General features: G+C 38.7%; 1 protein-coding gene across 1 annotated transcript; it reads right to left on the bottom strand.

The window, feature by feature from the left end:
• Window positions 1-11,380: 11,380 nt before the first annotated feature.
• On the bottom strand, window positions 11,381-13,535 carry LOC120296194 (probable LRR receptor-like serine/threonine-protein kinase At3g47570). The gene is made up of 2 exons (XM_039317887.1): window positions 13,043-13,535; window positions 11,381-11,550 (listed from the first exon to the last, which is right to left on the bottom strand). The coding sequence occupies exons 1-2, from the start codon at window positions 13,533-13,535 to the stop codon at window positions 11,381-11,383; spliced, it is 663 nt and encodes a 220-aa protein (XP_039173821.1).
• Between the last annotated feature and the right edge of the window lie 331 nt (window positions 13,536-13,866).

Raw genomic sequence — 13,866 nt, 5'->3', positions numbered from 1 at the left:
GACCCAGTTCAACAGCCCATGAAGCTCTCTTATTCAGCCCGCAAATTAATAAATATCAGCCCAAGTGAACCCAGCAGCCCATTCTCAGTCCATTTGAAGCCCAAAAGTCCAGCTGTTTAGCCCATTGGAATTTGGCCCAGTTCGCAGCAGCCCAAGCCCAGTTTTCGGCCCATCTTCAAGCTCACAACTTGAAGCCCAGTTCAATTTAGTTTCAACGAGGCCCAGCAAGTTCAGCCCATCCTGGGCCCGTGAAGCAAGTCGGCCCAAGTTCGGCCGCCGTCGCGTCGTCGTCGCGGTGTCCTGGTCCCCGTTTTTAATCAAGTGAGTTTTACTCACTAATGCTTTCTTTTTAGTTTGCTAATTATGCTTAGGGTTGGTTAGATTTAATTAAATGCAATTAGGTGGTTAGATTAGTTTAGATCAATTAAATTAGAGACTTAATGATGCATGTTAGGTGGTTAGAAATAGACATTAGCAAGTAGACATGCCATGTTATTTATGGAACGAGTCTCGGTAATTTTCTGGGCTCGTCTCGGCGTCCAATTCGGCATTACGAACCTAAATTGGATTTTTTTATAATTATTTATTTAATTTTCGAAATTAATTATTATTATTTTTTTTCGGAAATTCAACCGGGATGGCTAGTGACCGGAATTTTGTGCGATTGTCGTGGTGCAATCCGTTTATTTATTTGAGCTTGAATCGTGCCGAATTAAATTAATTGTGAATTTTTGGGTATATTCCTAAGTGATGTGATTTTAATTCTTTGATTGAGAAACCGTCGGGTATTGGTTGTCAATATCGAAAGTGAGTTGGAGAATGCACGTGGCTTGGTGATAGAGTATGGCATCGTAGAAAGGGTCGGGTGGGGACCATAAAGCCACCATAAAGTCGCTGCCGATCTTGAAAGGGTCGTGTGACCATAAAGCCACTAGATCTTGAAAGGGTTGGGTGGGACCGTAAAGCCCATTAAATCTTGGAAATGTCGGGTGGGACCATAAAGCCACTAGATCTTGAAAGGGTCGGGTGGGACCATAAAGCCACTAGATCTTGAGAGGGTCGGGTGGCACCAGAAGCCATTAAATCTTGGAAAGGTCGGGTGGGACCATAAAGCCATTGAATCTTGAGAGGGTCGGGTGGAACCATAAAGCCATTGAATCTTGGAAGGGTCAGGTGGGACCGTAAAGCCACTAAATCTAAGAAAGTTACTTGGTGGGGCCGTGATTACCACCTATAGATAAGTTGTGTCCTAAGGACCGTGATTCATAATTGGGAATTGAGTTGGAATAGTTGAAATGACCGAAAGTGGTCTTGTTGATATGAAATCGACTAGGTCGATTGATCATTGCTTTGATATGATGTTGTGAATTGATTGATTGAATGGAAATGACTAGTGAATGGTTCGATTGAGATGTAATCGACTATGTCGATTTGATTGATGCTTCGATCAGTGATGTGATTGCTTGGGTGCCTATTTGATCTGTGCTAATATGCAGGTGGAATCTGAGGCCAAGGTAAGTCCTCGACTTATGTTGTGCATAGGCAGCCCTAAGGTGTATTAGTTTACTAATCGGGTCTTAGGGGGTAGAACTTGCTGAGACGTTGTCTCATTGGTTATTGAATAACCATTTTAGGTCCCTAGATGCAGTAGACTTGGATTTTGAAGATCTCGAAAGCCCGGTGTAGTTTGCTGAAGGCTCCATTTGGAGTGTGGAGGATGATGAAGAGGAGGACGGGGACCCATAGCTTGTAGAACCCCACTTCGCTTGTAGACCTTGTTTTTAAACTGGCTTAGGTAAATTGAACTTTATAGTTCACCTTGTATATAAGAGTGAAGGTTTTTAAGAGTTTGAAATTTAGTCAAACCGTTCTATCCCAATGTTTTATTGTTTGGAGATTTTTAATTGCTTCCGCATGTGCATGTGAAAATGAAAAGGTCGGCAATACGTCTTGGGATATCGCAAATTTTTAATCGACCAAGGTGAGGGATGGGCGCGTGCCCGAGGATCGGGGCGTGACATGTGTCGGTGGACATTAAAAGTTAATATTACCTAACCTGTGTCACGACCAATTTTTCGGGTGAACCACCTAGGGTTTGGCTAATGGATTGTTAAGCCTTGACTTAATTCGGGCTCTCCCAAACCCATACTAATTCGCGACTTAGGTTCAAATTCTTAATATGCAATTGATTTTCAACTAGGAGTCGCCACTAATCTATTTTTGGTGGGTCGATTAAAAACCCAAGTAAAGTCACATGAGATTTACTTTACTCCTACGAACCGAGAGAATATGGGTACGGGGACTTGGTTACACTAGATTTCTCTAATGCCCTTTTGGTACCTTTTTCTTTTATTTTGAAAAATGTTTTGCAGGCAGCTTGAATTGATTTTAAATCTAATTTTTCTAACATATGATGCGATCATGCGAGTGCGCAAACCACTAATTTAACACCTAAGAAAAGCAATGAATAAATTATAGGACTTACCTCATAGTAACGAAAGCATCTGCGTTGTTAGATTAGAATTCACATCATCAACCCTAGATATGATTTCTAATTAACACGCAATTTCTTTTTTTTTCATTTTCACTTAATTAATGAGAATCAAATCCATATGCAATGCAATGCTTCTAATCTAACATGAAATGATATGACATGGTAGTATAGCCTAAACTATATGACATGGGTAAAGTAACTTTTTATGTTTTCTTAATGAACATGCAACAATTAAATATGCAATCTAAATTAACCAAAATGACCTAATTTTAATGACGGGCAATTTCTAATTAAATGAACCTAGCAACAATCACTAAATGACGTGCATTTCATGAACCTAACGTTATATGACGTGTACATGATTTTTTATTTTCTTAATAAGCATGCAATCTATCATAATATGCAATGATGTGCAAAGAATGCCTAATTCTATTTTCCTTTTCCTTTTCTTTTATGAAATTTGAAATTAAAATTGCCAAATAATTAAACGTGCAATTTAGATTAAGAAAAAACTAACATCCTAACTAAACGTATTTTTTTTTTGGATTTTTATTTAAGGAATTTGAAATAAATAAATTTCCTATTCTAAACATGCAAAATAACCCTAAAACAAGTAATATTCTAACAAGAACCTAATCTAACTCAAATAAATATTTTTGGGTTTTTTTCTTTTGCGGGAGCAATCAAATAGAGGCATCAAGAAAGCACGGCACCAAATCAAGCAAGATATCAACCATGTCGATTTAATTTAGGAAATAAATTGACGAATTGTATCTCACGTATGAGATCGGATTGACCAATTTTTAACAAAATCACAAATCGTATCTTGAGCGTGAGATCGGATTGGCAATTTTTCCGTACAATTGCGAGTCGTATTTTGAGCTTGAAATCAGATTGTCAATCATATGCACGTTATGAAATTAGGGAATAAATCCCTAATTTAAAAATATTTTCGAGAAAATTTGGATTAGATGCATCATCGGAAGATTTGAATTTAAACGCAATATCAATAAATTAAGTAAGGAAATTATCAAATTAAATTTGGATAATATCTTTACATATTTCGTAATATCGTTCCCAAATTTGGACTCATCGGATGATGGGATCAGCGATGGCTCGTGGTGGATGATGCTTGAACTGATGCGGCGGCCGCTAGAAAATTCTCTTTTCAAAAGAGCCCAACAACATTAAGCATGAAAAGCTTTTGTGATTTCAAATAGACAAAACATGCTCTCATAAGTATGAAAATTTCAAGCATTCAATCAAGGAATTGTCCTACAAAGGGACTATCTCAATAATTGGGTGTCCTTAGATAATCCCTATCAATCAAGACTGAAAATCCACTTTTTCCCTTGCGCAAAAAGAACATGCATGAAAATGATACCATGCAATATCAGAATAAATTCAAATTGCACAATCATTTTGGCTCGGATCAAGATTTTGTCTCAGTCATGTTACTACTAGAATCTCGGTGCTCTAATTCGTCATCCGCAAGGAAAAGAACAGTGTCAATTCCAAAATTAATTATATTCATGAATGCAATGCATCTATTTTATCCAAGATGGATGATCCTCTTTTGACTTCTTCCATCATTCTCTCATGGAAATGAGAAACTTCATTTGGCTTTCGAGAATGACATCTCACACAAATTGTAATGAGATGTGCGACATGTCACACTTTGGAATCTAGATGATCTTCTTTTGACTTGCCCGCAGTTTCTTATTGATATGCAAGGAAATCGCTTGGGACAAGTAAGAGGATAAGTAGTGTTTAATGTCTTCTTCACTCTTGGGAGATGTCATCACAATCAGTTAGGAAATGATCCTTTGCCCCCATGCCTATTTCTCCTTCAGATGTACGTTCCCAAATCAATGGGCCCACTATAACTGGAAATTGACGCGTTACTTTCAAATGCTTTTCTGTTATGCTCTGAGACATGAAGTAAATGGGTTGGAAAAACAAACAAGGGTAACCTAATGCATGCTTTTAGAAATGGCTTCAAAAATGATTTTTTTTTATCTTTTTTTTTTTTACGAGGAAGCATGAAGAAGCCCAGTCCTCAGAATTTCTCCATGGATAATATTTTCTTTTCATTGTTGGATATCGTCACCGGGCTGGTTTGGTGTACCACATCATGTTCTCAAAACAAAAATCGTAATTTTATTGATATTCATCAATCGAATTACATATATTTGAAAGAAAATGTGATGTTCATGCACTAAAGAAATTGAAACCAATCCTAAAAAGCGATAAGAATTCCCACGCAGGAAGGTGCATGCCCCTAATTAAATGAGGAAATTGAATTACTTAGAACCATGAATCATGTGTACTGGAATTCTTCACCCTCCTTGATCTTGTGTGATGCAAACCCTTCAAGTCAAATATTCTTCCATCTAGATATGTCACTACCCTCTTCATGATGGCATCAAATTCGACTACCTCAGGAAAATGAGACGATTCAAAAGGTCTTCTTGGCTCTCTTCTTGGAGTCGCAATTTCTCACTGAAGATAGATTGTAGCATTTTTGCTTGACGAGATAAGCTCTTTTTGATCCGTCATTTTAGCTCTCGATCGTGAACGGATGGGTGAGCGGGATCGTTCCATAATCACCTAATTCAAATGAACGGAACATGTAAGCATGAAGGTAAATAGAAAGTCAATTCATGACAATGATCCAATTGATTTTTCCATTTTTTTTTCATTTATTCATGAAAAGTTCGTACAATAAGGGAATTTCTAAAAATGGACAAGGAAAATAAAGATAGACACCCTAACAAGATCAAATTTCCTAGACATGATTTGAAAACAAACTCTCCAAAGTTTTTTTTTTTTTTTGCAAATGATTCATTGCATGGCAATTTCTTCATTTCATTTTTAATTGACAAAGGAATTAGATTAAATGACTAATCTAGATTGTCATGGACAAACCAAAAACACGACAAAATAAATTGTAAGGTATAGGGATAGAAGACTTACTTCACTAAGGAAAATCAATAGCAATCACATAAACATGCACATGGTAAGTGGCTCGATTTCTAGTATATAAGGCTTAACAAGTGGAGCCACAAGGATGATCAAACTAGCCACGGGCTTGTGGACTATGTCGAGTCCTCATGACTCCGACTTGGTCAAAGAGCCGACCCAGGTCGCGAGCATGCGGACTGAGGTGGGTACTCTTGACACCATGAAAGAAACTTCAGGATTAAGATGGGCGACTCATACCGCGAGCATGCGGTCGGAGTAGTATCCATCTCAATACCATCCTAAATGATCCTATGTGGCCCAGTGCAGCGGCAAGTTGTATGTGCAAAAGTGTAGTGCAAATGCAAGGCATGCACAACAGTTTGTATCAAACAACACTTCAATAATTTGAATTCAAAACATTTATCATCAACTCCAACCTGCAAGACAAGGGTTAAGAATCACTACTCCCCTTATACCTCCCATCCTGCAAAAACATTTAACACTCTAAAGGTTAGGGACGTACACAGGATCCTCGCTGCCAAACAAAAATATTTTTCAAAAGAAAATTGGCCTAAGTCTCTTAAGAGTTTTATCTCAAGTCCCAAAGGGAGTCGCCAAGCTATTGCGACCAATTTTTGGGTGAACCACCTAGAGCTTGGCTAATGGATTATTAAGCCTTGACTTAATTTGGGCTCTCCCAAGCCCATACCAATTCGCGACTTAGGTTCAAATTCTTAACATGCAATTGATTTTCAATTAGAGTCGCCACTAATCTATTTTTTGTGGGTCGATTAGAAACCCAAGTAAAGTCACATGAGATTTACTTTACTCCTACGAACCAGAGATTATGGGTAAGAGGACTTGGTTACACTAGATTTCTCTAATGCCCTTTCGGTACCTTTTTCTTTTATTTTGAAAAATATTTTGCAGGCAGTTTGAATTGATCTTAAATCTAATTTTTCTAACATGTGATGCGATCATGCGGGTGTGCAAACCACCAATTTAACACCCAAGAAAAGCAATGAATAAATTGCAGGACTTACCTCATAGCAATGAAAGCATCTGCGTTATTAGATCAGAATTCAAATCATCAACCCTAGATATGATTTCTAATTAACACGCAATTTCTTTTTTTCATTTTCACTTAATTAATGAGAATCAAATCCATATGCAATGCAATGCTTCTAATCTAACATGAAATGATATGACATGGTAGTATAGCCTAAACTATATGACATGGGTAAAGTAACTTTTTATGTTTTCTTAATAAACATGCAATAATTAAATATGCAATCTAAATTAACCAAAATGACCTAAATCTTAATGACGGGCAATTTCTAATTAAATGAACCTAGCAACAATCACTAAATGACGTGGATTTCATGAACCTAACGTTATATGACGTGCACATGATTTTTATTTTCTTAATAAGCATGCAATCTATCACAATATGCAATGACGTGCAAAGAATGCCCTAATTCTATTTTCCTTTTCTTTTTCTTTTTATGAAATTCGAAATTAAAATTGCCAAATAATTAAACGTGCACTTTAGATTAAAGAAAACTAACATCCTAATTGAACGCATTTTTATTGGATTTTTATTTAAGAAATTTGAAATAAATAAATTTCCTATTCTAAACATGCAAAATAACCCTAAAACAAGCAATATTCTAACATGAACCTAATCTAACTCAAATAAATATTTTTGGGTTTTTTTTTCTTTTACGGGAGCAATCAAATAGAGGCATCAAGAAAGCACGGCACCAAATCAAGCAAGATATCAACCATGTCCATTTAATTTAGGGAAATAAATTGACGAATCGTATCTCGCGCATGAGATCGGATTGGCCAATTTTTAACAAAATCACGAATCGTATCTCGAGCGTGAGATCGGATTGACAATTTTTCTGTGCAATTGCGAGTCGTATTTCGAGCGTGAAATTGGACTGTCAATCATATGCACGTTGTGAAATTACGGAATAAATCCATAATTTAAAAAGATTTTCGAGAAAATTTGGATTAGATGCATCATCGGAAGATTTGAATTTAAACGCAATATCAATAAATTAAGTAAGGAAATTATCAAATTAAATTTGGATAATATCTTTACCTATTTCGTAATATCGTTCCCAAATTTGGACTCGTCGGATGATGGGATCAGCGATGGCTCGTGGTGGATGATGCCCGATGCGGCGGCCACTAGAATCGTTGGATGAAATACCAGAAAGCTGCGGAGTGGGCGAGGACTGGCTTCGTTGATGTTGGCCTCGGAAAAACGGCGTCTGAGATGTGAGAATTGCATGAATCAATCTCCACAAATCACCACTCACAATTCCTCTTTAACTCCTATTTTTATTCTTCCACTCACTAATAGCGTCTCAATGCTTCATGCCCTCTTTCTCTCTGTGGATTGTCTGTTGTCTTGTGGCTTTCAAAAATTTTTGCTTCTTCTGCATTTGACCGTGAGTGGATGATTCATGGTTGATGCTTCTTAGCACGATGAGACGGTTTCTGGTGATGTGCTCAAGGTTGGGATTAAAAACTATTAAGAACAATTCACTAGAGACTTCCACAAATACCAGGAGTTTTGGATGTGATGAGGGTAGCAACGGATGCTTGAATGCCGCGTCCCAAGATCAGCGGTAGCGGCAACTTTCGGATGCTCTGAAAGTCTTACCCGCTTGTGGGAAACCTGCAAAACAAAGAGAAGTTTTGTTGTCACTAGGAAGGATCGTGAACACCGTTGGTCTGGGGTCACGATGCAACAGCAACGGCTTGAGATAGAGGGCTGCTGCATTGTCTCCGGTCACTGAACTCGTGGCATGGAATGGATTCTTTGAGCAGTACCGATGATCAGTACCACAACTCGTCGTTAGGATTGGGGCTGGGCTTGGCAGCGTAGCAAGTGAAGAGTAAGAGACGTCATGGATAGCAGCTCGGGACAATGGCTCGGTCATGCTCAGCGTTGTCAGATACTCAGCATCCAATGGCGTCGTGGGTCAGTCCGAGTGGAAGCAGGGGCGATGCCTTCGGCTTCGGGTCGCAGCTCCGGTGCAGGCTTCGCTTGGAGGAGGCTCAGACGTGGGTGCTCGCGGGCTCCAGGCGAGGCGGGGTGCAGCGGAGACGTCGACGAGGCAGCAACCGGTCACGGGCGGAACGGCGTGCGGCCGACGGAAGGAGTCCGTGAGGAAGATGAACAACAGCTCTCTGTTTTCTTTTTTCCTACTGTTCTCTCTCCTCTGCAGCACACGTCCCTCTCTCCTGTCTCTTCCTCTCTGCTACTGTCAGCAGAAGGAAACACAACTCCTGCTCAATTTTTCTTTTGTGTTTCCAAAGGAACAAATGGACCAAGGGAAAACTTTTCCTCTCACTTTTCTTTTGCGTAGAATTTTCTTTTGACCTAGCAATCGAGAGAAAAGCCTCTGGATGCGGCCGTGTATTTCTAATGTGTGGCCTCCTCTTGAAACCCTACGCGAAAAACTTTTTATAGGCCGAAGATTAGGGTTTTAATTTCCTTTTCAAATCAACATCCACAAAGATTTCTTTTCGCACACAATATAACTTTTTTTTTCCACATCTCCTGATTTTATCGCCTAAAGATAAGATTGCAACCCAATTTTCTTAAATTCCAAAAATCCATCGTAATATCATTTCAAATCTCAATTTAGGTAATTTTTTCATTAAAAGAAAACGGACTTGGGCCAATTTACTTGCTTTGTGGGCTTAGTCCGGTCTGCCAAATTAAAGCTTAGAACCACTAATCCAAATCTATTCACCACCGATCCAATAAAACGCAAAGAATGTAAATGCACCTAAAACTATATGCTATGCAATTAATTAATTAACTAATATATTTTTAGGGTTAAAATTAATCCCTATTTTTTTAATGCAATAAATGACTAAATGGGTCATCAAACTTTAGGTGTCAACACCCCGGCATGTGTCGATGGATATTACCTAACCCCGGCATATGTCGGTAGTTATTATTCTTCCCGGTGTGTGTCATGTAAAACTGCTCATGTGGGTAGTAATAATTAATTAATTGGAATGCATGTTGAGTTGAATTGATGGATCGACGTGTGTCAGTAATTCTTTCTTTGATGTGTATCGGTAGTTCTTGCTCGTGTGAGCAGTGATTAAATTGTGATTCTTGCTCGTGTGAGTAATGATTAGTTTGGACGTTCCAAATTGGTTTGTGAATTTGCTATATACACATGATTGTGATTTGAACTATGCTGACTCAGGGAGGATCCGAGACAAGGTAAGTCTCTGTGATTGTATGATTTTGTGATTAGGATGCCCTAGGCATATTACCCTTCTAATCAGGGTTTCGAGCGTGAACTCACTGAGATTTATATCTCACCCTGTCGTAGGCTTTATTTTTCAGGACCGTAGGGTGGAAGACCTGGAGCCGAGCTGAGGTGATCTGAAGTGTAGGTCAGATAGGACAATTTGTTTTTTAGAGTCAATCATTTGAAGTCTTGTGACTGTAGACTTTTGTATTTGACTCGATGTGTATTTAAAAGCATGTTTGTTTTTGAATCCGATGTCCTGCTTTTCTATCCTGAGATGGTTACTTTCAAGGGAATTGTTATTCGCTTCCGCATGTGCAATAAAATGAAAGGGTCGGCGACTCGTACTAGGAAGTCGCAAATTTTTTATCGACCACTGAGGTATGGGCACACGCTTGATGATCGGGCCATGACATCAAGTTTATGCCCTTGGTGGGTTTCAAGAGCTCGCGTTGAGCTTCTCTCGCCATCTACAAATCAAGTGGTTGGCGATGATGAGATTGGAAGGTCGTCTCAAGGTCTGTGATGATAGGTGGCTACAATGGCTAGAGACGGTGGCTAATGGTGGAAAGAGAGAAGCCTAGTTGAGTGGGAAGACTTGATGAAAATAATTACAGTGTGACAAGCACACCTGAGTGCAACAAATATGCATCCATGTTCTCTTTTTAATCTTGTCTCATTTATGTCTTTGTTAACTATTTATCTCTATCGACCAAAACGAAAGAAAAAGAAAAACTCTGTAATTCAATGACATAGCAAAGAAAAAATGATTGAAAAAAGGAGGTTTGGAGAAGAGGTAAGGGCCACACACGGTGGCTGTTGGTGTTCACAACATGACCGCAACATGATTTCATTGGCAACGTCGCCCAAATTTTATCAAGGATGGCTTCCAATTGATAGTGAGTTCACTCTCAACAGCGACATTGAGAGTTAGCCTTACCTTATGATCTTGTGATGAGGTTGCCTCCCACTCCTTGCCTTTGGATTCGATCAAGCTTGGTCTCTAATTGACCGCGGGCTCTCGGTTAAGCATGACATTAAGAGTTGGCCTTGAGCTCGTGACCTCACGGTGAGGTCACATTCTAGTATACAAGCATGTGCAGAGGGAGAGGCAAGGGCAATGGCCTAGCCATGATAATTAAGCAATGCATCGATCCATAGAGGCATAAAAAATTAAGAGAACTGGGCAAATAAGCAAATTCATCAAATTTTATGTGGTTACTTGGTGAACATAGGTAGACTTAACTCCATACATCCACTTTCCATGATTATTAAATATAGATATTGGTGTAATTATAAAAAAATACACGTAATAGATATGGGTAGGCAGACTAGTTAAAAGACATTAATGTCAATTTGCTAGCACTACCTTTACATGATGATTTTCTCTACTAGTGAAAAAGTTCCAAGATGAAACAAGAAAATTGATTTAGCTATATATCTATCATCCTCTCTTTGGTTTCATAACTCACCTTGATCAAGTGTAATTTCCTTATAGCCTTGGATATTTCCATCCGATCTCGGCGGTGACTCCATCGAACATGCGACTCCAACTTCGAATACGAGATAATGCAATCTTTGATCTTGATCTCTTGTTGTCGATCACTAGCTTCACTCCAAAGCCTTAAGTCTATGATGTCCATTGCTTGATCCGGAAGAGCCATTCGGACAAAGTTGTGAAGGTTAAGATGGTGCCCAAAGGCCTCTTCAAAGGGTCTCTTTCAAAGAACATCTCCAATAACAGAATGCCGTAACTGTATGCATCCCCAAGTGTAGAAACCTTGTGTCCCATGCCATACTCTGAAAATTTTATCTAGACATTAATGGGAACGAATATTCACTTTTTCTTGAAGTTAATTGTTTAGAAAAAGCTTCTAAGTCACATGAGATTTTGTTTGATATCAATTTGCAAGAGCTTGCCGGGGACAACTGTGGTGGATTGCGCCTATCGTGCCCAATATAGAGCAATGTCTTGCAAGACCTCACTCACTTCATAGTTGGGCTCATATGCATGGCAGAGGCCAGAGAATCCTCTGCTAGAGCAAGGTAGAGGGTCCCAAAGCCCCTACTGGTTTTTTTTTTCATTGCTCTTTGTTTAATTTTTGTTTAGTATACCGTATATGGCTGATGTTTAGCGCCCATCGTGTGAACTCTTATAAAGCACATCAACCGTTGAGAAATGCATCAACAGTAGAGAAATGGGATTTTAGAATTTATAAAGTGCACCAATGATCAGTTAACATCATATGAACTCTTCTTCTCCAAAACTACTAAGTGCAACCAAAGTTGTCACATGTTTGCTCCACAAATTGCCTAAACATCAAGAGTGGCTTTGTCCTCTAGTAGGGTGCGGGTGAAAACAAAAAAAGAAGAAAATATGTTGGGTGAAGGCCTTAGCAGAAGTTTATGTGTTAACTTAATTCGAATGGTTGGTCTTTTGACTGGAAACATATGGGATCAACATGAGGCTCGTCATTTTCATGATATAAATTATGTTTAATACCTATACCACACTTTCTTTTAGAAGAACAGGCAAAAAATGAACATAGTGGGGGAAAAAGAAGAGACATAGAATGATTTGTTGACGGTGATGGATTTATACTTGTAAATGCGTAAATTTATCTTAATATGCTCTAACCAAGAAGTTCAGGGAAAGTGAAAGTTGGATAGAGCCCATCATGTTGTGAATTAGTGTATTCTCCAACGGTTTCTGGTGTAAATGTCATGTCATCTAGTATATTCTTCAAATATAAAATTATTGGTCATGAAAGGGTCTGCCGTAAAGGAAAAATTACTTATAGTCAAGACCTTAAGTCATGACATACCAAAAGAGAATCGCAATCCTTTTTAATGGCATGAACGTGATATGAGACAAAATACAAATTATAAAAAGAAAATATAAATATGAGATGACACAATATGCTTAATCTATTATGGATTCACAAGTTTTGTCCAAAAGTTTCCAGTCATTGATCAAAATTACGATGGTTTATTCTCATCTTAATTTCAATTACAATTAGAACGAGCCACTATTAATCTTTTCGTACAAAAGATACATGTTTTCTTTTTATGCGGAAGTTATTAATAAGGGAAAGAGGAATTGCGTCTTGAGAGAGAATTGTCGGAGCATACAAAGCATAACATAACATCAAATCATTGTTTATTCAAACTTTTGACTTTCTCTCATATTACTATCGCAATCAACCAAAAACTAATCGAGAAAAATATGACAGTTTCATATCGGGAGGCACATAGCCAATGGATCCTCCGATTGCGGTTGAAGTTGAACCACCTTGGTCCGGAACTCTTGTGGTTTCAATAGACATTGTTGAAATGATCTTTGCAAGCCCGAAATCTCCAACTCGAGCCACCTTGTCAATGTCCAAAAGCACATTACTTGGCTTCAAATCTCCATGAACGATTGCTGGATAACAATCCTTATGGAGATATTCGATTGCAGTAGCTATGTCGATGGCAATGTTTAACCTCTGCACTAGTCTAAGATTTCTTGATTTGCTACACTCATCATCTTGTCCTATAGTCCTAGGGTGCAGCCACCGCTCCAAGCTCTCATTAGCCATGAACTCATAAATTAGAGCTTTGAAGTCATTTCCTCGAAAGTCCACGCTCGAACGTACACTTAGTATCTTTACGAGGTTTCGGTGTCTAATGGTTCCTAGAGTTCGACATTCGGAGATAAAGCTCCTCGAAGCACCTCTTTGCGTTAGATTGAGCACCTTCGTCGCCACCATGGCACCACCATCAAGAATCCCCTTATAAACCATGCCGTATCTCCCTTTACCAATCAAATTGGTCTCGGAGAATCTCGGTCGCCCTCGAGTTCTTCATAAGAAATCCTCAAGAATTGGTTCTCGAAAGATAATGAAGTGGAGGCATTGGTTGTCGTTTGCTTCTTTTTGCGGTAGTAGATAGACAGACATAGAAGCAACAAAGCTAAACATAACAAACTGCCAACTACCACATATATTACTCTGGCCTTGGTTGAAGAAGACTTCTTAGAGCTTGGTGATTTGCAAAGAGGAAGCTTCAGACCGAGAACACCTCCACAAAGTTTCGTATTTCCATAAATCGATACAGAACTTGCATTAAGAAAAA

Source organism: Eucalyptus grandis, chromosome 7, assembly GCF_016545825.1.
Source record: "Eucalyptus grandis isolate ANBG69807.140 chromosome 7, ASM1654582v1, whole genome shotgun sequence".
In the NCBI taxonomy this organism is placed as follows: domain Eukaryota; kingdom Viridiplantae; phylum Streptophyta; class Magnoliopsida; order Myrtales; family Myrtaceae; genus Eucalyptus; species Eucalyptus grandis.
Note: the sequence above shows the minus strand (reverse complement) of the source record. Positions and strands in the feature narration are given on the sequence as shown.